Here is a 23,162-nt window from a genome sequence, read left to right on the forward strand (position 1 = left end):
CGAAGGTAATTAGATGAAGATCTATCTCTCCACTCTCTCACCATTTCTTAGATTCCGCCCTTCCTTTGGTATGGTGGAAATAATTTGGAAAACTTGGATTCTAGTACTGGTTCTGATCCTAAATTTGGGCCATCTCTAAGATGAGGAAGAAAGAGCTCCATATTTGAGAGTCTGAAGACCCTTGTTCCATTTCCAGCCTTGCCATTCCCTAGCTGATTTTGGTCAACTTATTCATCTTCCTTTATGAAATAAGAAAGCTATTTTATCTAGATGATCTCTAAAGTCCTTGCTAGCTCTGGATCTCATATTTTAGTTTATGACCAGCTCTCCCATTACCCATAATTAGTAATTCTATGACCATTTTAGTTGAAGGAGTCTTATGTCAGATACTACTGTTGGTTTCGGATAAATTCAAAATGTCTATTTTACCTCCTCTGATTGAAAGTGTATTTTAGAAAAAGCTTTGTTCTATAGGGAAAAGTTACTTGTTGACTTCAGTTATTACTGTTTTACCCAAACTTTGGCATGGTTTTGGTTTTCTGACATTTTTCTTTGGTTATTTCTCAGAGGGAAGCATTTCATATCTATCAATTAGTGGGGTCCTCTTGAGGGCCAGAACTTTATCATTTGCCTTTATATTCCCCATGCTTTAGTACAATGCCTGACCCATAAAGCACCCATAGAGTGCTCATTGACTGCTTTTTATTGACTAACATAGACTTTGCCCCTTCCTTCTAAATTAATTATTGTTGCTTTCTCATTTCCTTAAGAAATGGATGTGTGAAGTTCTGAATTTTTTTGGCTCTCTTTTTAGCTAGAATGTCTAAGTTGCCTACTGTTCTGCCTCTGTGGTAGCTGTAGCATTGCTTTCTAAATAGCAAGTTGATGAACCTTTTTCTGATGGGAAGATATTGCAATCCTTTATAGTTAGTGATAGTCATCTTTAATCCATGATGTTGTTTACTACCATCCTAATTGTTATTTAGTTCTAATTTAATTTAATTTATTCTAATTCTATCTAATTTGATTTTTTAAATTTTATGTTCATGCCAGAAGACAGGTCCACAAAGGATTAATATTTAAGATTCCATCTAAAGTCATCTTTTATCCTTCTTATTTCTTTGCAGCTATAGATTTGTCAGGAAATGACTTCTGGGTACAGAACTTATACAGGGGTAAAGGTATACTTGGGTTAGATTCTGTACTATGTGCATATTCAGCACTGCATTTAACCCTTAAAAAATAGAAAACAGGTCCCTGTTTTTTTGTTTTGTTTTGTTTTTGTTTTTGCTGAGGCAATTGAAGTTAAGTGACTTGCCCAGGGTCACACAGTTAGGAAGTGTTAAGTGTCTGAAACCATATTTGAACTCAGGTCCTCTCAGGCCTGGCACTATCCACTGAGCCATCTAGCTGCCCCCGACCCCTGTTCTTAAGGAGTTGGGAGGGAGGATAGAGAGAGAATTGATAAACCCAGTCAAAAGATGAGGAATATTTAATAGGATACATATTACTTCTTCATGAGGTAGCTATTGTACTGGATTTATACAACAGATATTAGGAGATTGGAAAAGAATACTTTAGAAAAGAATGCATCAGAGAATTTTCCTAGTGCATTTTAAATATAATTGTTAGCAAAATTTGATCCATGTATTATTTTTGAGGATTGCATTTCTCAAAATCAGTCAGTTATTAAGCACCTTCTGTGGAGCTTAGCAAGGGGGATATAGATACAAAAGGGAGAGTCAGCCCTCAAGGAGCCTTCTATCCAGTAGGAGAAACCAAACACTCAAAAGGAAGCTCTAAAAGTTGGGGAGGAGGAAAGGTACTCTGAATGGAGGTTGATGGAAGAATCCAACCCAGTGGAAAATGAAGTGGTTGGCTTGGGAGACTTCTTTAAAATGGAGACTTTGGGAAGAATTCTTGGCTCTGCCTCCCAACCCTCCTGTCAGAGAGTATTGAGGATACTGATGAGGAAGGAGTTATGAGGCTGTTGAGATCTCTTAGAGTGACAGATTTCTTGATGCTGATGTTCCAGGGAACCTGATAGAGTGCAGAACAAGAAATTGTAGCTGGGTGGGGGAAAATGCTTAGATAGAGAAATGTTTATCTGTAGGAAGTTCAAATGAATAATATTCAATTTAACTTAAGTATTTATTGAGTTAAAGCACTATCTATAGCACTGCAATCTGAGGAAGGAGAAGTAGAGAGGTTAAAGGTGGGGGGAGATACAGGGGAACAGATAACAGAATAAAAAGATGGTTTTTGCAGGCTTTATCATACAGCATCATGGGGAGACCTCATTGGAACCTTTCCATCACCCTATGAGAGAGATATTATCCTCATTTTAGGGATGAGTAAAGGGAGACTCCAGAAAGTTAAAAGCCTTGCCATAAATCACGTGGCTAGTCTATGTCCCAGGCACAAAATCTTTCTAACCATATAAGTCCCCACTCTTTATCCATGGTACGCCTGTGAGGAGATCATGGGGGAGGCACCAGGAAGGAACACAAATGCTCACAAGGTTCCATGTTAGGTCATTTGTTATTCACTTGCATAAGCCTGTAGCTGTCTGACCCTTCCAGGACTTCTAGACATTGAGAGATGGTTCTCTGCCTGGAGGCAACTAGGTGGCTCAGTGCAAAGAGTGCTGGGAGTTCAAATTTAGCCTCAGATATTCATTTCCTGTGTGATCCTGGGCAAGTCAATTAATTTCTCTCTGCCTCCATTTCCTCATCTGTAAAATGGGGATGATAATGACATGTAATGCCTCAAAGTTACTATAGGGATTAAATGAGGTAATATGTGTAAAGTCCTTGTCATAGTGCCTGGCACATAGTGGATGCTTATATTTTTGTTTTTTATTTGCTTCCTTATTTAATTATTAATTAACCGATATTAATTAATTATTATTTATTATTATTTTTATTTGCATCTATGTATTTGATGATTATTGTTGGGCAGATTCATAGGGACCAAGTAAGGGCCAAACCCAGGGCCAGCTACTGAGTGACCCATATTGTAACACTCTCCCCCTCCTTTCCCATGGATCACAAGGGAATTGTGATTAGGAAAGCTTGCTAACTTTGCAACCAGGGGATTAGATGAAGTTTGCTAAATTGATTATGACCAGGAGAGCATTGTATTCATTGCCTAAATGCAGCTGACTAGAACCAATGGGATACATAGGAATTTTCTGGTAAAAGGCAGAGCAGTCAACCATGGAGTCACTGCTGTCAGTCAGGGCCTAGCTGTGGGCCAATCCTCACAGGTCATAGCCTTAGTGTTTAGAAGGGAGTTTAAGGGCTATCTAGCATAATTGTCTTGTTTTATAATTTAAGAAGCCAAGAACATAGAAATTGTGGCTTGCCCAAGATCATAAGGTTCTAAATAGCAAGAACATTTATTGGAACCCATTCCTCTGCCTCCAAATCTACCACTTCTTCCCTTGCACCATGATAGAAAGTTTCAGATCTTTGTTGAAATAAATAAAGCAAAAGGAATTCTAGAAAGGATTATCACAGGATATATCGTGGACAGACTTTTTACAAGTCCTCCAGTCATGGGGCAGTCAGAAGAGTGAACTTAGAAGCACAGGACCTGAGTTCAAACCTAGCTGTATCACTTGACTCTGTGTGATTGTGGGCAGAACACTAAATCTTCACCTGAAATGAAAGTTGAATGTCATTCAGTCTTCATTCTGAGTCTTCATGACCCTATTTGGGGTTTTCTTGGCAGAGATACTAGAATGGTTTGCCATTTCCTTCTCTAGTTCATTTTACAGATGAGGAAACTGAGGTAAACAGAGTTAAGTGACTTGTCCAGGGTCACAGAGCTAGTAAGTGACTGAAGCCAGATTTGAACTAAGAAATGTGATCCTGCACTTCATTCTCTCTGCCACCTAGCTATCCCCTGGGTTTGAATGAGAGGATCTCTGAGATCCCTGTAGCCATCTCCTGATCCATAGATCTTATCATAGAAGTACATACTCAAAAGAGTTGAAGTGATTTGTCCACGATTTTACAGACTGAAGTAATCTTAAAAAAAAAAAAAAAAAAAGATATGCAATTCCATTTACTGCAGGAAGAATGAATTATTCATTTTGTCTAGCCTCCCTCAACCAGCTTCCTGTTGTTCCCATTCAAGGAAAGAAAGAAATACCCTAGAAAGAAGAAGGAAGGTCAAGTTCAGGAAGTCATTCATTTTCTGAAGTCTTACAGTTAGAACTGGCTTAGATGCTGATTCACCAGTAGGAATTAGTCAGAGACAGAATTGTGATGTGGAGCAGAGGTAGCCAGTGCTGAACCAGCAAATGTCTCCCAGATCAGATTAAAATATAGTTGAGAAATATTTGACAAAAAATAGAAAAACACAGTAAAACATAGGTAATATTACATGTTAAAAACTAAGTTAATATGTGACCTATAGGGTTCTCATTTATAAAATGAGTTAGAGAAATTGAGAAGGAAATAGCAAATCACTCCAGTATCTCTGCCAAGAAACCCCCAAATGAGGTCTTGAGTCAGAATGAAGACTAAACAACATACAACTTTCATTTCAGATGAAGACAGTGTTCCACCCACGGTCACACAAAGAGTCAAATGGTACAGCTGTGTTTGAGCTCAGGTCCTGTGTTTCTAAGTTCACTCTTTCCACTGCCCCGGGACTAGAGGATTTCTAAAATCTCTGTTCACTATAAATCCTGTGATAATCCTTTCTTGAATTCCTTTGCTTATGTACTGGTCTGTTTCTATTTGTCTTTGACATCAGTGATGTGGGAGAAAGTTTGTTTTTGCCATTCTCAATCCAGGTGACCTAGATATAATTTATTACTTCTTTGACCATGACCTTTCATGCTTTCTATTCTCCCTTCAGGCCTTGGCACATATTTAAAAAAAGTTGTTTTTTTTTTTTTTTTTTTTTAACATAAAGATGTCTAATCACAGACATACCTACCCCTAGGGAAGGATTCCATCTGTCCTGCTAAAAACTCCTTAAAGAATACCCATCTGGAGGGAGCTGGGAGAGCTTAGGAGGCATTTCAGTGCCAGATTCCACTGGGCCTCAATGGCCACAGTAAGTGAAGCTCCAAGGATTTTTTGTTGTTGTTGTTGTTGTTGTTTTAAATGACTGCAGTTGACTTATGGGAGAGAATGTCCATGATTTCCAGCTGCTCCTACTCTCTGCTGAGCCATTATCTGTAGTCTAATCTTTTCCCCTAAAATTTGTCTTCTGACCTTATCCCAACATATCCATTAAGTCATAACTCTTTTCTTTGATCAAAAATTTGAGGTTATAGGATATTGGAATTCTAAAACATCAAAAGGTAGAGTTCATCTGAACTATTTTAATTGAAATAAGAAACAATTATCAGAAAGTCTCTGACTTATTCAAGGTTAAACAGCTTATTATGAATGGTATTTGCCTGAGTTGTATTCCCAATCATCTAACCAGTTACCTAGTTAATCCAACTTCCATTACTTCATACCCTTTTTTTCTTTCCCAATATCCTTACCCACAACATGATTATTTAGCAAAGAGCATTAGCTTTGAAGCCAGAGGAACCTGAATTCAAATCTTAGTTTTGTTATTTGTGTAATCTTGGGCAAACTATTTAATCTCTCTTGATCTCAGTGTCCAAATCTATAAAATGAAATGGACCATGTGACTTCTAAGCTCTAAATAATATGTCATAATAATGTCATGTTCTAAATAAAATAATAATTCTCTCTAAGTAATAATGATGATAGGAAGCTAGGGTGCGTATAGTGGGCCTAGACTATTGTCCTGGAATCAGGGACACTTGAATTCAAATCCAGCCTCACTTACTAACTATGTAATTTTGGATAAGTTGCAGAACCTCAATTTCCTCAACTCTAAAATGGTGGTAATAAGAGCAACAATTTATAAGATGTTGTGAGGACCTCATGAAGTAGTGAAAGTGCTTAGCACCAGTGCCATAGTAGATACTATATAAATGCTACCTATTGACATTATTATTCCCTAGAATGCCTCAAAGCCTCCTAAATGATATTCATAAACATCTAAGAATTCAGCTTAATAATCCATATAGAATAAATACTAGCCTTGAAGTCAGGAGGACCCGAGTTCAATTGTGATCACACACTTTATACTTCCTAACTGTACGACCCTGGGCAAGTCAGTTAACCTTAATTGCCTCACACACACACACAAATAAAAAAAAAATCCATAAGGGAAAAATCAAGTGGATAAAGATTTTCAATTGCTCAGACTATGAGAAGCAGTTAGATTGAACAGTCCTTATATATCTTGAATGGTTTGTAAAGATGAAAAATGAACTGGGCTCAGAATTAAATTTGAGTGAGAAAAAAAGTTTGGATTGTGTTTGAGGAATTTCATAGTGCTTTCTTTAAACTCATATTCTTCTAGTGATATTCTGTGGTTGTAGTATTCATGATTTGCTGCCTCTGAGTAATCATAATTGGGGGTGACCCAAACGGTGATCAATAAATATTTAGAGGATGGGTGTAAATTGACTACAGCATATTACAAACACTGAATTAATAATTTCATGTAAGAAGTAGCATCCTACATAAAATATCATCCAAGAGATGCATGACCAGAAAGGGAATTTGTCCATTTGTGTGAACAAGACTAAAGGATAAAAGATGGACATTCCTTTTGTTACATGAGTTTTCTAGAACAGAGGTCAGCCATACAGCATGAAATTGACGTGTGGCTCAAAACTCAGGCTCCTGAGGGTGACCTGAACCAGATTAAAATGTAATTGGGAAATATTTGACAAAATAAATAAAAATACAACAAAACAGATAATAATAATATCTGATTTTCTAAATCATTATTCAGCCCACTGGGCTCCATCTTCGATGTGAGTCTGATATTTATGCTATTAGCATATAGCATAGATCCCTTTTGAGGATTGATGGGAGAATATGGAGAAAAGATTTTTTCACTATTCCAGGAAATCCATATATCACAACTAAGTGTAAGTAAATCACTCTGTAGCATTGTTGATTTGGTATGTGTTTATATGTTTCTGTGTATTTGCATATTTACAGGAGGGGTCAGTCCTGTTGTCCACTTTTAGATCAAATATTATAATGGTGGAAAAGGCACTGGCCTAGAAAGCAGGAGATCTGGATCGTAATTATGATTCTTTTGCTAACTAGCTATTTGATTCTGTATTAGTTATTTTCCTCTTTCTGTGCCTCAGCTTGCTCAACTTTAAAAATTAAGGGATTGAATTCAGATGAATTCTTTTTTTAAAAAAGAATTATAACTTTTTATTGACAGAACCCATGCCAGGGTAATTTTTTACAACATTATCCCTTGCACTCACTTCTGTTACAACTTTTCCTCTCCCTCCCTTCACCCCCTCCCCCAGATGGCAAGCAATCCTATATATGTTAAATATGTCACAGTATATCCTAGATACAATGTATGTGTGCAGAACTGAACAGTTCTCTTGTTGCACAGGAAAATTGGATTCAGAAGGTAAAAATAACCCGGGAAGAAAAACCAAAATGCAAACAGTTTACATTCATTCCCCAGCGTTCTTTCTTTGGGTGTAGCTGCTTCTGTCCATCCTTGATCAATTGAAACTGAATTACATCTTCTCTTTGTCGAAGAAATCCACTTCCATCAGAATACATCCTCATACAGTATCGTTGTTGAAGTGTATAATGATCTCCTGGTTCTGCTCATTTCACTTAGCATCAGTTCAGATGAACTCTTTAGGTGCCTTCTGTATTTAAAATTCTATAATTCTGTGATTCCTTGAGATGGGGTATTTTGAAGGGGTTCCTCGAGATCGGGTACTCCCTCTTCAGGGGAGTCTGGCCTCTTGATAAATGCTCATGGTACATAATGGTGAGTCAAGAAATGGGAAGGGTAATGGAAACAAGGCCCCAGGTTATGTGCTTTCTGGATTTAGCAACCATTCCATTATAGCCCAATTTTTTATCTTATGATCTTTAGCACAACAATGCTGTGATTGGGTTAATAGAGCTTTTAAAGGGGGTGGAATGGGTTTACACATCAAGAAAAATGGTGTGGTACATGATATGTAGCAAGATATTACTGGTCAAGAAGGAGGGAAGCCCCAAACAAGAGAAGGAATTTGATTTTGGGTTCTTTTTTTATTAAGTCAAATACAACTTGATACTTTTTATATATTTGCACAGGTCTAACTGTTGATAGTCCTGACATAGCACATACTGGGTACCTACTAAATGTTGTCAGTGATGTCTGCTAAAGGATACTGCTTTGTTTAGTGTGAATTGGTAAAGAAACTTTGATCTATTTTGGTTTTTCTGAGGTGTTAAGATCTTGTGAATTTGTATATATAAAGCTCTTGGAACCAAAATGAATTAAATGTGTTTAAGTTTCTGTTGTTATTTGGAGAGTCTTAAGTCTAAGGTTTGAGGCATGGTGCCTCAGAGAAATTGAATAATTTGTTTTTGGAACAAAACCTGATATTTTGAAATACTTGGTAGTTGGATTACAATGTTTTGTTTTAAATCTGTGTTTAATCAGTTGTTAAGTCCTGCTTTTAGTAATAGATCCACAGCAACTTTCACATCTCTCCTCTCTTCTCTGTTCTTACTACCTTAACCTAAAAGAGATTCTCATTACCACCCACTTGGTCTGTTACAACTAACTATAACTGACTAGTATAACTATCTACCCCTATTTTCTCTCCTATCTATTCTATATAATACTTTATAGATTAATTCTCCTTATTCAGAGATCTGGTAATATGCTTCTATGTACAAAGCTCCTTTGATATTTCTTATTGCTTATTGAGTAATGTTCTTTTTTAATTATTTCATTTTGTCTGATTATACATGTATATTAACTTTTTAAATACACATTTCTTTATGAATTGACCTTGGAAAAAAATCAGAACAAAAGAGGAAAACCATGAAAAGAAAAAAAAAAAAAAAGGGAACATATTATGTATTGATTTACATGTCCATAGTTCTCTTTCTGAATGCAGATGGTACTTTCTATCCAAAGATAATTAGGATTGCCTTGGATCACCGAACTACTGAGAAGAACCAAGTCTTTCATAAGTTAATCATCACACAATCTTGTTATTACCATGTACAATTTTGTGGTTCTGCTTGCTTTGCTCAGTATCTGTTCATGTAAATCTTTCTAAAATCAGCTTGTTCATTATTTTTCATAGAACAATAATTTTGCATTACTTTCATTACTATAACTTATCCAGCCATTCCCCAATTGATGGACATCTATCTACTGAGTAATGTTCTAACCCTTTGGCCTGACATTCAAGTCTTTCCACGTTTTGGTCCTCTTTCCTCTACACATATCCTATTCTCTGATATTGGTGTCTTTGCCTTTGGTTATATTGTCTTTACTTCCATTGCTCCATTCTCTCCTCCCAAAAATTGTGATCTTCTGTTCATCTTCTAAGACCAAAGTTACTTCTTTTATGAAATGCCTACTCATTCTTAGTCAGTAATGATCCTTATACCTTGAAGGTCACCTAGCTTTTGATTTCAAGAGCTTCTCTACTCATATGTAATGGAAAAATAGAACTTTAGATAATTAATAAAGGATTCTTTTTTTTCTTTTGGTAGTATTAGTAGTAGTTCAGTAGACACAAAGGTAGAATGAATATACACCAGAGACAGAGATAAGTAAAAGCACCAAAGTGGAAAAAATGTATGATAGCTTCAAGTATGGCTTGATCATAGAGTCAGTGGAGAGGAATAATAGGAGATGAGACTAGGAAGGTGGCTTTGCTCTAGAATATTGGGGATCTTGAATACTAGGCAGAAGATCTTGAACTTTAATTTACTCTGTAGGTAATTGGTAACCATTAAATAGTTTTGAGCAGAGGAGTGACATGACCAACTTTATGTTGGAGAAAGAATAATCTGGCAATGGTATAAAAGATGAATTGGTGAGGGTAAGAAGCAGAATAAAAATATTTCCTAGTAGGAGGTTGTTAACAATTGTCTTTGTGATAATGATGGCCAATGCTGAGGAGGTAGGTAAGTATGTGAATACAAAGGAAGGGATGAATGGAGGTAATATTTGGTGAGAAGATTTGAGAGATGAGAGTAAGGAAAATTCAAAGATAAATGTAAAGTTTTCATTGTGGGAGGAATGGTGGTTCTGCTGATGGGAAAGGATGTTGTCAAATGCTGTTGGAGGAAAAGGCTTATTCAGTTAAACAACACATTTTCTAAGCACTTATAATGTACTAAATACTATGCTAGGACAACAAAAGCAAAAAAAGAAAAAGCCCAGGGAATCCTGCAGGGAGATTAGTTTTCTGTTGTATTTTTATAATTAATAGTGAGCCCAGTGGGGATCTATTGCTCTTTACAATCCATTGTGTGATTATGAACATGTTCACTGCTGTATGGTAGGTATTAGTAAATGCTTGGTTGACTGAAAGTCGGTATATGGAACAATATTATTGATACATGATATCTTTTTTTTTTTTTTTTTTTTAAGGCAGTTGGGGTCAAGTGACTTGCCTAGGGTCACATAGCTAGGACATGTGAAGTGTCAAATTTGAACTCAGATCCTCCTGACTTCAGGGCTGATGCTCTATTCACTGTTCCACCTAGCTGCCCCCGGGATATCTTTTTTAATATTAATGAAGTCCAGTTTTTTCTTTACCTTTTATATCTTCTTCCCCTTTGTAAAATACCTTGTCACAACATCTCTCAAAGTATGGTCAGGAACCTTTAGACACTCCAGGGACCTTTGAGAGCATCTGTGAGGTTAAAACTGTTTTTAATAATAATACTAAAATGTTTTAATTTCTAATAGTTCTAAAATATATTGTTCTCTGAGAGCAGATTTCTTGTGGGGCTTTTGGAGGCAGCCTTAGTTTCAGTTCAGCATAATAATCACTTCAAATTCAGCCAATAGCTAAAGTCCATATCCTTTATTGTCCTTCAAAATAGCCTGGTTAGCTTTCTTAGAGGCCTATCTCCTCCTTGGTTGCCACTTGTCCTTTACCTCTGCCAACTTCAACCTCTAGCTCCCTCTGAATCCAAAGTCTCCGACCAGCACAAAGGTGGAAGTCGGAATGACTCTGACTCTGCCTCCCAGAGAGAGGGCTTGTGGGTTTCTGACTTGTGAATCTCCTGAAGTCTCTAGTGGGCTTGTCCTTTAGTGGGCTCCTCCTTATATATGCTCTTTTAAAGGTGTGAACTCTAAAGGTGTGAAAGGTGTGAACTCTAATGTGTGAACTAATATGTGATCTTAAAGCTGTGAACGCCAAAGGTGTGAACCAAGTACATAAGCATTGTCTCTATCAATTCCAGTGACTTAGTACCAGTTTCAAGTTCTGACCCATAACAGTTAATAATGATAGATATAGCACATGTAAACAAAAAACTTTGGGTCCTCGGTAATTTTTAAGAATGTAAAAGGATTCTGAAACCAAAAAGTTTGTGAACTGATACCTTATTGCTTATTATATGTAAAGATAATTTTAAATTATAAATTATAAATTAAAATATATAATATAATTTATATAAATTATAAATTAAAATATAAAATATTTTATATAATATAAAATACATATTTATATAAATATATAGATATAATTATACATTCAATAAACTTTCCTTCAGATTATGAGATTTATTAGGGTAAGGATTTGTCTTGTTTGACTTTTGAATTTGTTCAAATGCTTGGCATAGGGCTCAACACCTTGGTAGATTCTCCGTGAACATTTTTTCAATTAATTGAAGACTAGGAATGTATTCAGTCTATAGATATTTGTTAAGCTAAGTTCTTGGGATATCTTGGGATAAAAAAGAAAAGCAATAAAATCTCCACCCAAAAGGAGTTCATATTCCAATGTAGAAAACAAGCTATCTTGTGTCTAGTTATTTACATGCTTTTCTGTGTGTATATATATATATATATATATATATATATATATGTATGTATATATATGTTGTTCATTTGCTTCAGTTGTATCCAACTTTTCTTGGCAAAGGAACTGGAGCAATTGGTCATTTCCTTTTGCAGCTCATTTTACAGATGAGGAACCTGAGGTAAACAGGGTTAAGTCACACAGCTAGTAAGTATCTGAAGCTGTATTTGAACTGAGAAAGATGAGTCTTTCTGATTTCCAATTCTATCTTCTGCATCACCTAGCATACATAAATACATACAGGGAACAAGATATCTGATATATATCAAGCTATGTACAAATAATACAAGTGTTCCATGGTTTACATATAGATAAGACATCTGCTATGTACTATTTATACATTATATATAACATTACACACATAAAGGATAGCCGTAATGTGTCTAGTTATTTACATGTTATGACACATTATATACACACACACACACACACACACACATATATATACACATTACATAATATTGCTATATATATAAGATATCTTATATGTACCTAGTTATTGACACATTTTATATGGTCATACTACATAATATCATTACATATATGAGATGTTGCATAATATCAATACATATGTATACAAGATGCTACATGCTGTCTATATATATATATATATATATATATATATATGTACATACATACATTTTGTGTATATATACATCCCGTAGCATGCATATATAAAAATGTGTCAATAACTAGGTACATACAAGATGTCTTGTATGTTAGATTTCATATATATATATATATATATATATATATATATATATATATATACATACATGCACATATATAGAATATCTTTTAGGATCTTAGTTATTTACTATCTGTTATGTGTGTGTGTACACAAATATAATATAATGAAAGGTCTCCTGAAGTATAGCTTTCAGGTGAATCTTCAACAAAGCCAGGGACACTTAAGAGTGAGACTGAGAAAGGAGGCACAGAACAACCTGTGTATAAAGCACAGAGGTTCCAATATGGATGAAATGTTGTGTTCAACAAACTACAAATAGGAGAGAGTAGTTGAATCATAGAGAAAAGTATTATCTCGTGTATGGTTTATCCATGTTAATTCCAAAATTCTTCCTACCATAAATATAATTATACCAGAACTGTGAAATAGTTTGGAAATCTATCTAAATTTCTCTGCTTTGTATTCCCTCTGGTGGAGAGTCACAAGTAATGCAGTGAGCAAAATTTGTTGGGGCTCTGGGTGTGCAAGGACATAGGGCAAAGGATTGGTTATCAGTGAATGGAATTCATGTGAATTCTGGAAGAATGGAAATATATGGCTTCTTCTTCTTTTTTTTTTTTTTTTTTTTTTTTTTTTTTGGTTTGTGAAGTAATTTGACCCTGTAGATTGTATTCTCCTGAGGGGAAAGGAATAGATGTTTTATTTTTTGTCTTGTGGTTGTTGGACTTGATTTGATTTGACAGTACCCTGTAGAAATAAATATGGTCCTAATTGGTCCTGTTGTAATGATAATATGTAGAAAAACACAAGTCTTTCAATTACTTCCAATGAATCATAGAATTTTAGAGGTGGGAGGCCTTCAGAGATCTTGTAGACCATTTTGAAGATGAGAAAATTTAGGTTGGGAGAAGACAAGTGAGTGGCCCCTTGTTCTACAAAGTTACATGACTGGTTTGTGGCTGAGTTCAGACTGAAATCTGGATCTATTGGTTTCTAAGGTATTACTCATTTTAATTTGAACCTTACCCCTTCACTGTTTCTCCCTTTCTTCCTTTCTCCCTCTCTCCCTCCTTCTTTCTTCCCTTCCTTGCCTTCCTATGCCCTGCCTTCCCCTCCCCTCTTTCCTCTGTTCTTCCCTCCCTCCCTTTACCATCCCTCTTTCCCTTTATCCTTCCTCTCTTGTCCCTCTCTCCCTCCTTCCCTTTTTCTCCCTTCTTCCCTCCTTCTTTCCTTCCTCCCTCCCTTCCTTCTTTCTCTCTTCCTTTTTTCCCTTTCTTCCCTCCTCCCTTCCTTCCTTTCCTTCTCTTCCTCTCTCCTCTCCTTCCGACTACATGGGGTATCATACCTTCCTTACCTGTGGATGTTTTGCCCAAAGGAATATACATTTTGATTTTTGAAATCTAGGGACATATCTTTATATTGTTTGGGGGCTAGATTTCTTTTTTATGAACCATGATTTAAAACCAAATCCCTCTGGTTTCCACTGACTGGGCAACAGTAGGTCCCAATTGAAGCTTCACTTAGTCATTATTTGGATTCTGATGGCTCCGAGTGACTGTAAATAGCATCTGATTTGGCCAGAAACCCAAAAGATCTTCTCCTCCCAGATTGATTTTTTTTTAACTAGGTAAAAGAATCTGTTCTTTGCCTCATTTTTACCTATCTTAATCACTGAATAGGCAGTACCTTAGTCAAGCTGAGACATAAAAAGGCTTGAAAAAGCCAAGGTCTCCCATTGCATCCAGAACCATTTCCAGTCCTCCTAATCTGTATCTGGCCAATGGATTCGGTGGCTCTAGAGGAGAAAGTGAGGCAGGTATACAGCGCTCTCTCAGTTAAATCCAATTCAGTTGCAAGTCATGATATCTCCTTCCTGGTGTTCATGGTCCTCTTCAAGAACAAGGACAAACAACAACCTATTTTCTTTTGTTTTTCTATCTCCTCTGTCTCTCTTCCTCATTCCTTTTTCCTTTCCTCTCTGCTCCAATCTGCCACTGTCTCTTTCCTCTGCTCTTCCTCACTTTCTCTTCCCTTCCTGACTCTTCTCCTTTCCTATCTTCCTTTCCCTTTCTCCAATTTGTTCTAGGATTGAACTTCATCAGTGTTATACAACTCCAACCATATTTCAGAGCAGCAAAATATCTGTTCTTTCTGCCTTTGATTACTGTGTACTTCACAATGTCATTGGATCTCTGGATTAGGAACTGGATGAAGCAAAGTGAGAGAGGGGAGCAAAGAGGCTACTTTGTTCTTCCTGGCTTGGTATTGGACAAGTCACAACAGCAATTCTTTTTTCTTGGTTGCAAATCTTTCTTCTCCCTTTTAAGTCTTGATGACTGTAGGGGAAAAGAGGAAAAGTGGAGAAATCCTAAAGCCTGGGGTAATGAATCTGGAACCCCAACTGCTTTGGGCTTTTTTTTAATGCTAATTTAAACATCCAGGGCATCTTTGTTCCTTTTGGCAAAAAATATTCGTGGGCATTTAGGTGCTATCAAGCAGAAGAATTCGACATCTGCAGCCTACACTTCAAAATACAACAAACCAGATTAAAATACTATTGAGAAATATTTAGCAAAAAAAAAAAATGAAAATATAATATAACAGATAATATTTTAAGCCAATATGTGGTCTCTGGTAATCCTTATATACTGAATAGTGGCCTTGTTTCCACGGGTATTACTACTGGTATTAATGGGGAAAGGGAATATTGGACCCCAAAAGTATATTAGGGTGATGGTTTGTGTGTCATGAAGTATATCAAGAATTTGTAGGCTTGGATCATCTCCAAATTAAGAGGCAGAAATTTTATTATGCTCAAATGGGCTAAATTCATAAGGGGTTTTTAGCAATTCACAAGGGGAAAAACAATAGAGGAAAGAGAGAATTCCCTAGCAGAACTTACAATTAATCAGGGGAAAGCTGCCATTAAAGAGGAAGATGCCATTAAAGCATGGCAGGTTCCTAATGAATCCTGGACTCTCCATATAGTAGATTAAATTCCTTTTTTTTTTTTTTTTTCTTTTTTTTAAAGGAGTTTTGAGATGGTGGTAGTGTTATAATATAAGTAGGTCCTTTTATAGGGAAAATATAATTTTAGGATTTGACATAATAACTTGGTTTTCTGATTAGATACAATAACTGTGGAGTTATGTTGGTTTTGTCATTGCAAAGAATTTGGCTAACAATTCAACCTGGGCCTTCATCTGGGGTGAGACTGTAGTTAAAGGCCCAATTAAGATCAAAATGTCAAGATAATCAATGTTCCTTCCTGTTTGCCACTGGGAGTAGTTTGAACTGCAAAATTCAAGGATTCCCCAAATTTTGGTCTATTTGTTCAGTGCCATACCAATCAAGCTGCCAAAAAATTATTTTAACGGGGTTAGAAAAAAAAAAAAAATTCATCTGGAAGAACAAAAATATCAAAGGAATTAATGAAAAAATAATAATAAAAAAGAAGGTTGTCTAGCCTTACCAGACCTAAAACCAGACTAAAAACCTTTAAAAAAAAAAAAAAAAAAAGCAGCAGTCATCAAAACCATTCACTACTAACTAGCTAAGAAATAAAGTGGTGGATCAGTGGAATACTTTAGATATCCATGACAATAATCAATGACTATAGTAACCTAGTATTTGATAAACCCTAAAACTATGGTTTCTGGAATAAAAACTCACGGTTTCATAAAAATTGCTGGGAAAACTAGAAAATAGTATGTCAGAAACTCGGCATACACCTATAGCTCATACCCCATACCAAAATAAAGTCAAAATGAGTACATGATTTGGGTATAGAGGGTGATATCATAAGCAAATTAGGAGAGCCAGGGATAGTTTACCTATTTGATCTTTGGAGAAGGAAGGAATTTATGATCAAAGAAGAACTAGAGAACATTATGCAATGCAAAACGGACAACTTTGATTACATTAATTTGCAAAGTTTTTGCACAAGCAAAACCAACACAAACAAGATTAAAAAGGAAGTACAAAGCTGGGAAAATTTTTTTATAGCTAATATTTTCTGATAAAGGCCTCATTTATTTTTTCTTTTTTAATATTTTTTGAAGCTTTTTATTTTCAAAACATATGCAAGGATAATTTTTCAACATTGACCCTTGCAAAACTTTGTGTTCCAATTTTTCTCTCCTTCCCCCTACCTCCTCCCCTAGATAGCAAGTAATTCAATATACGTTAAACATGATAAAAAATATATGTTAAATCCAATATAGGTATGCATATTTATTCAATTATCATGTTACACAAGAAAAATCAAAAAGGAAAAAACAAAAAAGAAAATAAAATTCAAGCAAACAACAACCAAAAAAGTGAAAATGCTATGTTGTGATCCACCTCCTCCTACAGCCCTCTCTTTGAATGTAGATGTCTCTCATTATCACAAAATCATTGGGACTGAAAGACCTCATTTTAAAAATATATAAAGAACTGTGTCAGATTGATAAAAATATAAGTCATTCCCCAATTGATAAATGGTCAGAGGATATGTACCTTTTCAAATGATGAAGTTAAAGCCATCAATAGTTCGATGAAAAAATGCTCTAAATCACTATTGATTAGAGAAATGCAAATTAAAGCAACTCTGAGGTACCAAGTCACAACTCTCAGATTGGCTAAACTGGCAGGAAAAGATAATGATAAAATGTTGGAGGGGATGTGGGAAAACTGGGACACTAATGCATTGTTGGTGGAGTTGTGAAATGCTCCAACCATTCTGAGAGCAATCTGGAACTGTGCCCAAAGGGCTATAAAATTGTGCATGCTCTTTGACCCAGCAGAGCCATTACTGGGCCTGTATCCCAAGGAAATCATAAAGTAGGGGAAAGGACCCACATAAAAATGTTTGTAGCAGTTCCTTTTATTTCTAGCAAAGAATTAGAAAAGGAGTGGATGTCCATCAAATGGAGAAAGACTGAACAAGTTTTGGTACATGAAGGTAATGAAATATTACTGTTCTATAAAAAATGGTGAACAAGCTGATTTTAGATTTTAGAAAGACCTGGAAAGATTTACACGAGTTGATGCTGAGTGAAACAAGCAGAACCAGGAATACACTATATACAATAACAATAAGAATGTGCAATGATCCACTATGAAACGCTTGGTTCTTCTCAATAGTTCAGTGATCCAAAGAGATCCCAATGGACTTTGGACAGAAAATGCCATCTACAATCAGAGAAAGAACTAAGGAGACTGAATGCAAATCAACACATGCTATGTTCACTTCTTTTTTCTGGGTTTTTTTTTTTTTCTCTCCCATGATTTTTCCCTTTTGCTCTGATTTTTCTCTTTCAATATAATTCATAAAACAATGTGTATTGAAAATAAATAAACTAAAAAAACAAAACAAAACAAAATAAAACCTAAGCAGAGGTCATCAAAATCATATGGTACCAGCTAAGAAATAGAGTAGTGATCAGTGGAGTAGATTAGATCCACAAGACACAAGAGTCAGTGATTAGAGTAATCTAGTATTTGATAACCCAAAGACTCCAACTTATGGGATAAACATTATTTGACAAAAATTGCTGGGAAAATTGGAAAATAGTATGGCAGAAACTAGGCATTGACTCACATCTAACACCCTATACCAAGATAAGGTTGAAATGGGTTCATGTTTTAGACATAAATATTTTAGACATAAAGGGTGATACCAATAAGTAAATTTGGAGAACAAGGGATAGTCTACCTCTCAGATCGATGGAGAAAGAAGGAATTTATGACCAAAGAACTAGAGAACATTATGAAATACAAAATGGATAATTTTGATTATATTAAATTTAAAAGGTCTTGCACAACCGAAACCAATGCAGCCAAGATTAGGAGGGAAGCAGAAAACTGGGAAAAAAAATTTTCCATCCAAGGGCTTGGATAAAGACCTCATTTCTAAAATATATGGAGTATATTATTTGCTATTACTGAGTCTTTATCCCAAGGAAGTCATAAAGGAGAGAAAAGGACCAACAAATGTTGGTAGCAGCTCTTTTTGTGGTAGCAAAGAAATGGAAAATAATTGGGGAATGGCTGAATAAGTTGTGGTATATGAAGGAAATGGAATATTATTGTTCTATAAAAAAAGGATGAATAAATTGATTTTAGCCTGGAAAGATTTACACTCACTCATCCTGAGTGAAACAAGTAGAACCAGGAATACATTGTACACAGTAAAAGCAAGATTGTGCAATGATCAGCTATAAAAGGCTTGGTTCTTCTCAGTGGTTTGGCAATCTAAAGCAATCCCAGTAAACTTTGGATAGAAAACACTATGCACACAGAGAAAGAATTATGGAGAATGAAAGTAAATCAACATATGCTATGTTCACTTTTTAAAAAATCTTTTTCTTTTGTTTTTTTTTAACTCCCATGGTTTTTCCCTTTTGTTCTGATTTTTTTCCTCCCAACATGATTCATAAAAAAATGTTCATTTTAAAAAATGAATGTACATGCATGTATGTACAGAAAAAAATATATATATTTTTAAACTCAGACTTTGTCTTAATGGTGTCAATACCTGTTATCTAAGACTTGTCAAATTATCAAAGATCTGGGGTCTTCTCCACTTTTATCAATATAATAGATAAGAGTACTGGAATCAGGAAGACTTACATTCAAATCTTGCTTTAAGTGGTAACTACCTTTCCTAAATCTATGCCTTAGTTTCTTGATCTGTAAAATGGGGATAATAATAGCATTTTCCTCTCAGATTATTGTAAAAATCAAATGAGATAATAATATGTGCAGCTTTTTGCAGATCTTAAAGTGCTATGTAAATACTGTTGTTATATATTATTTTAATTATTGTTATGATGAGTATGATAATGTGCCATGAGCTAAAAAAGTCTGAGAACTATTAATATTAGATGTGTGATTTCATCTCTTGATGATGGCAAGATTAGGCTGCTTAACTTCTACTGAAGTTGATAGAAGGTGGAAAGGGAAAGATATTCTCTTAAGATTTCTAGGGTAGTTTGGCACATTTTGGTTGCTACTAGGCTTCCTGTATCAGAAGAATAAGAACATTTATTATCTACTCTATTTCTAAGGGTTGAAGCTGGTTTCTGTCTTCGTTATGGTGCTAAAGTCATAGTTAGGGTAGTAAAGTCTTATGGTGATAGAGCTCTGGTTCTAATCTGCTGAAGGTGTGGATTTTTCCATCTTCCCATCCTTGCATGCAGGTTGCCCATGTAAAAAAGGTTGCCATATTTGCCTTAACATTCAGCATTTTTCTGTGGCTCGTATGGTATAGTTCTTTGGGTTCACCATTATGGCAGTGTTATTTTGTGTATTCATAAATGGAGAATCCATTTAATTTTGACTCCATGGTGTCTCTGGTAATGGATACCAACATTAACTTCTGTCCTGGTTCTCTGCTTTTGTTCCAGTGGAGGCGATAGTGGAGTTTGACTATAAAGCTCAGCACGATGACGAGCTGACAATCAGCGTGGGTGATATCATCACCAACATCAAAAAGGAAGATGGAGGCTGGTGGGAAGGACAGGTCAAAGGCAGAAGAGGTTTGTTCCCTGACAACTTTGTAAGAGTGAGTACAAAGTGAAACTGTTTTTGTGTTTTCTGTGTACAGTTTGCTTAAATCTAGTTGTGATTGTGTTTGTTGCTTACAGAACACAATTGTCTAATTTGAAGATTAATCTCATTATACTTTGTTTTTAGAATGCATTGCTGGTTAAAAAAGTTACTTGGTAATTGGGTATTATTTCTCATAGCCAGAATGGACAGCTGTGCTCATGATTTCTGTTCTGCCTGTTTTAAAATGTCCTTTTTATATTTAGGGTGGTTTCTTCCTCCCCAAACTGTTATTTAATAAATGGGATTTTCATTTTTCATGACATCCTTAACAATAATGTATTCATTACCATGTAGTATTATTTGTCTAAGTACATAGTACTTTAGTCCTAGTTTCTATAATATACAATGGCAACATTTTTATTTGTGTTTTTGAAACATTTCTGAGACCAAACCATTTAAAAAGATATATTTAAATTCATGTTAGTTCTGTAATGAACTTTTATATATTATATATATTATAAATATTATATATATATTATTTCTTAGCTAATGAAATATAAAAAATGTAAAATACATCAGGATGCATATTTGCCTTATGATAGTTTCAAGAACTTTACCTTTTAGGCATATGGTTTTTCCCCTACATTTAAAATGCAGCTAAAATGTATCTTTACCAGCCCTTATAAGGTGATATAAAAATAAAAGCATTTGTATTATTTCCTTCTACTATGTTCATGTAATTTTTGGCCTAAGATATTTCAGATTTTCATTTGCCATTGCTCCCCCCTCCCCACACACACACACACGCACATTGCTTGTAAAGAGAACAAAGTAGTATTTAGCATCAAAATTTTTATATATTGATATAAATATACACTTTTTTTTTTAAAATTGTTCATATTACAAAAATTGTATATTTTACAGAATTTTCTCCTTGGGAATTCAGAAAGGAAAATGGCATATTAATTATATTGAATTGGATATTATTATATAGTTACTCATAGTTCACAGTAATTTATGTATTTCCTCTCCTATTACAACCCTTGAGAGTAAGGCCCTTGTGTTTTTTGCTTTTCTTTGTAGCCATAATGAATCTTAGCACAATGACTGGCCAGAAGGGAGCACATAGCAAATTCCTGGGTCAGACTAACTCAACTTCAGATTTTCCATTTTTCTATTTCTTCATATCCAGTTATATTTCAGTTCTATTTTTCTTCAAACACCTGTGTGGTGACTTCTTTAGTTCCGAACCTTACTTGTTCATTAGAATCTTCTTGTTGTTTGTTCTTCCTTCTCAAAGAGGACTCTCACATCAGGGAAGGGATATCATAACTAGCAAGTGAGTTGGATATAAGTGAGTAAAGACTGTGCAAAGTCACCATCCTCACTTTTTCCTCCAGAGCCATCTGGGTTCAGTGGCCATAGACCAATTAAGTCTGCTTAAGAATTGAGGCAAAACATGTTTAATATACATTGGATTACTTGCTGTCTATGGGAAAGGTTGTAGGGAAGGGAGGGAGGAAAAAAAACTTGAAACACTAGGTTTGGCAAGAATGAATATTGCTATTTCCATTCACTCTGAGTCAATCATGGCCCAAATAATGACCAATTGGTGCTTGGGCTGGAACTGGGACCTATTGTTGGCTAGTTAATAAGAGTCAGAATGATTTGGGTTTAAAGCATGGTCCTTAAGAATGAAATCCAACTTGCAAACCAAAGATATCTTCAGATGTTTCAGCAATGTCCCCGAAAAAAACAGAAAACAAAAAATCTGGTCATCTTATCCTTCTTTTTTGATCCGTTCTTCACATGGGTGCCTGAGTAATTTTCTCTTTTTTTAAATTTTTTATTTTTTTCTGAATGATATTCCTAATGTATACCTCTGTTCAATAATTCAATACCTCTGTTTCTGCTCAAAAAACTGATTGGCTCCCCATTGTCTTTTCCCTTTCAAATCTACTTTATATGTTCATATTTATCCTAATTTAATCTGTGTAAAAATTCAATTTTTTGTTCATACAAAATAATTCATGTTTTGTATTTTGGAGTTCATTCCTTTAAAGATGTACTTGAAAAAAATAAATGAACACAATTTAATTTTTCTCTGACGTCCCTTCTTCTCCCTCAAATCTTTAGCATACCCTAGTAGTTCAGTGTTATAGTGAAATATTATCAGTGTGGTGCAGAATTTAACTGGGACTTCTGGTTAACAATATATATCAGATAGAATTTGTTTTAAAGAGTGAAAGAGTTTAAAAGAGTGAAACTCAACACTGAAAAAAATTGTTATCTGGCAGGCCTTTCTAGTCTTGGATAGACAGCATGGTGTACGTAGTAGATAGAGACATACTCTTGATGTTAGGAAGACTTGTTTTAAATCTTGCCTTTGATACTTATTAGCTGTCTCTACATCTGTGTATTTGTAAAAAGGGATTTGGGGGAATCATAAGATTATAGGATTTAGAGCTGTAAAGCTCCTTAGAGATCATCTAGTCTGAATCTCTCATTTTATGGATGAAATTGAAGGCTCCTGAGGTTAAATGAATTGCCCAAGATCTTACAGGTAGCATGTGGCAGAGCAGATATTTAAACTCAAATCTGCAGAATCCAAATCCAGGTTTCTTTATACTATTCCATGCTGTCTCACAGGATTATTATAATTAAATGAGATAAAGAATGTAAAGCATAAATGTATGTATGTATATGTAAATCCAGCTTTTAAAAAAAAAAATTTGAAGAAACTTTTGTAGATGGGTCATTGATAATTGACAATTCATTTGTTCACTGTTTTCTCTTAATAGTTGGAATCTCAGATAAAGCACATGTAAATGATTTAGCTCTGAGCCTTAAGTCTTCCTGAGCTGAATGAATAGTTTAGGGATTTCATCTCATCCATAGAGCTGATCCAGGGAAATTTTGTTACCAGCTCTAGAGCATTCTTCTTTCACCATTTTCTGAATCTTCGGTCACTGACTCCTAAATCATCATAAACCTTCTTTGCTT

General features: G+C 35.2%; 1 protein-coding gene across 4 annotated transcripts in view; it reads left to right on the forward strand.

The window, feature by feature from the left end:
- Positions 1 to 23,162, forward strand: part of SH3KBP1 (SH3 domain containing kinase binding protein 1) — a 453,585-nt gene that overhangs the window by 61,674 nt on the left and 368,749 nt on the right. For all 4 annotated transcript variants that reach the window (XM_031959528.1, XM_031959530.1, XM_031959529.1 and 1 more), the window contains exon 2: positions 20,015 to 20,172. In XM_031959528.1, the coding sequence (XP_031815388.1) occupies positions 20,015 to 20,172 (158 nt within the window). The remainder of the gene's footprint in view (positions 1 to 20,014; positions 20,173 to 23,162) is intronic.

Source organism: Sarcophilus harrisii, chromosome 3 (genome assembly GCF_902635505.1).
Source record: "Sarcophilus harrisii chromosome 3, mSarHar1.11, whole genome shotgun sequence".
Taxonomy (NCBI): Eukaryota; Metazoa; Chordata; class Mammalia; order Dasyuromorphia; family Dasyuridae; genus Sarcophilus; species Sarcophilus harrisii.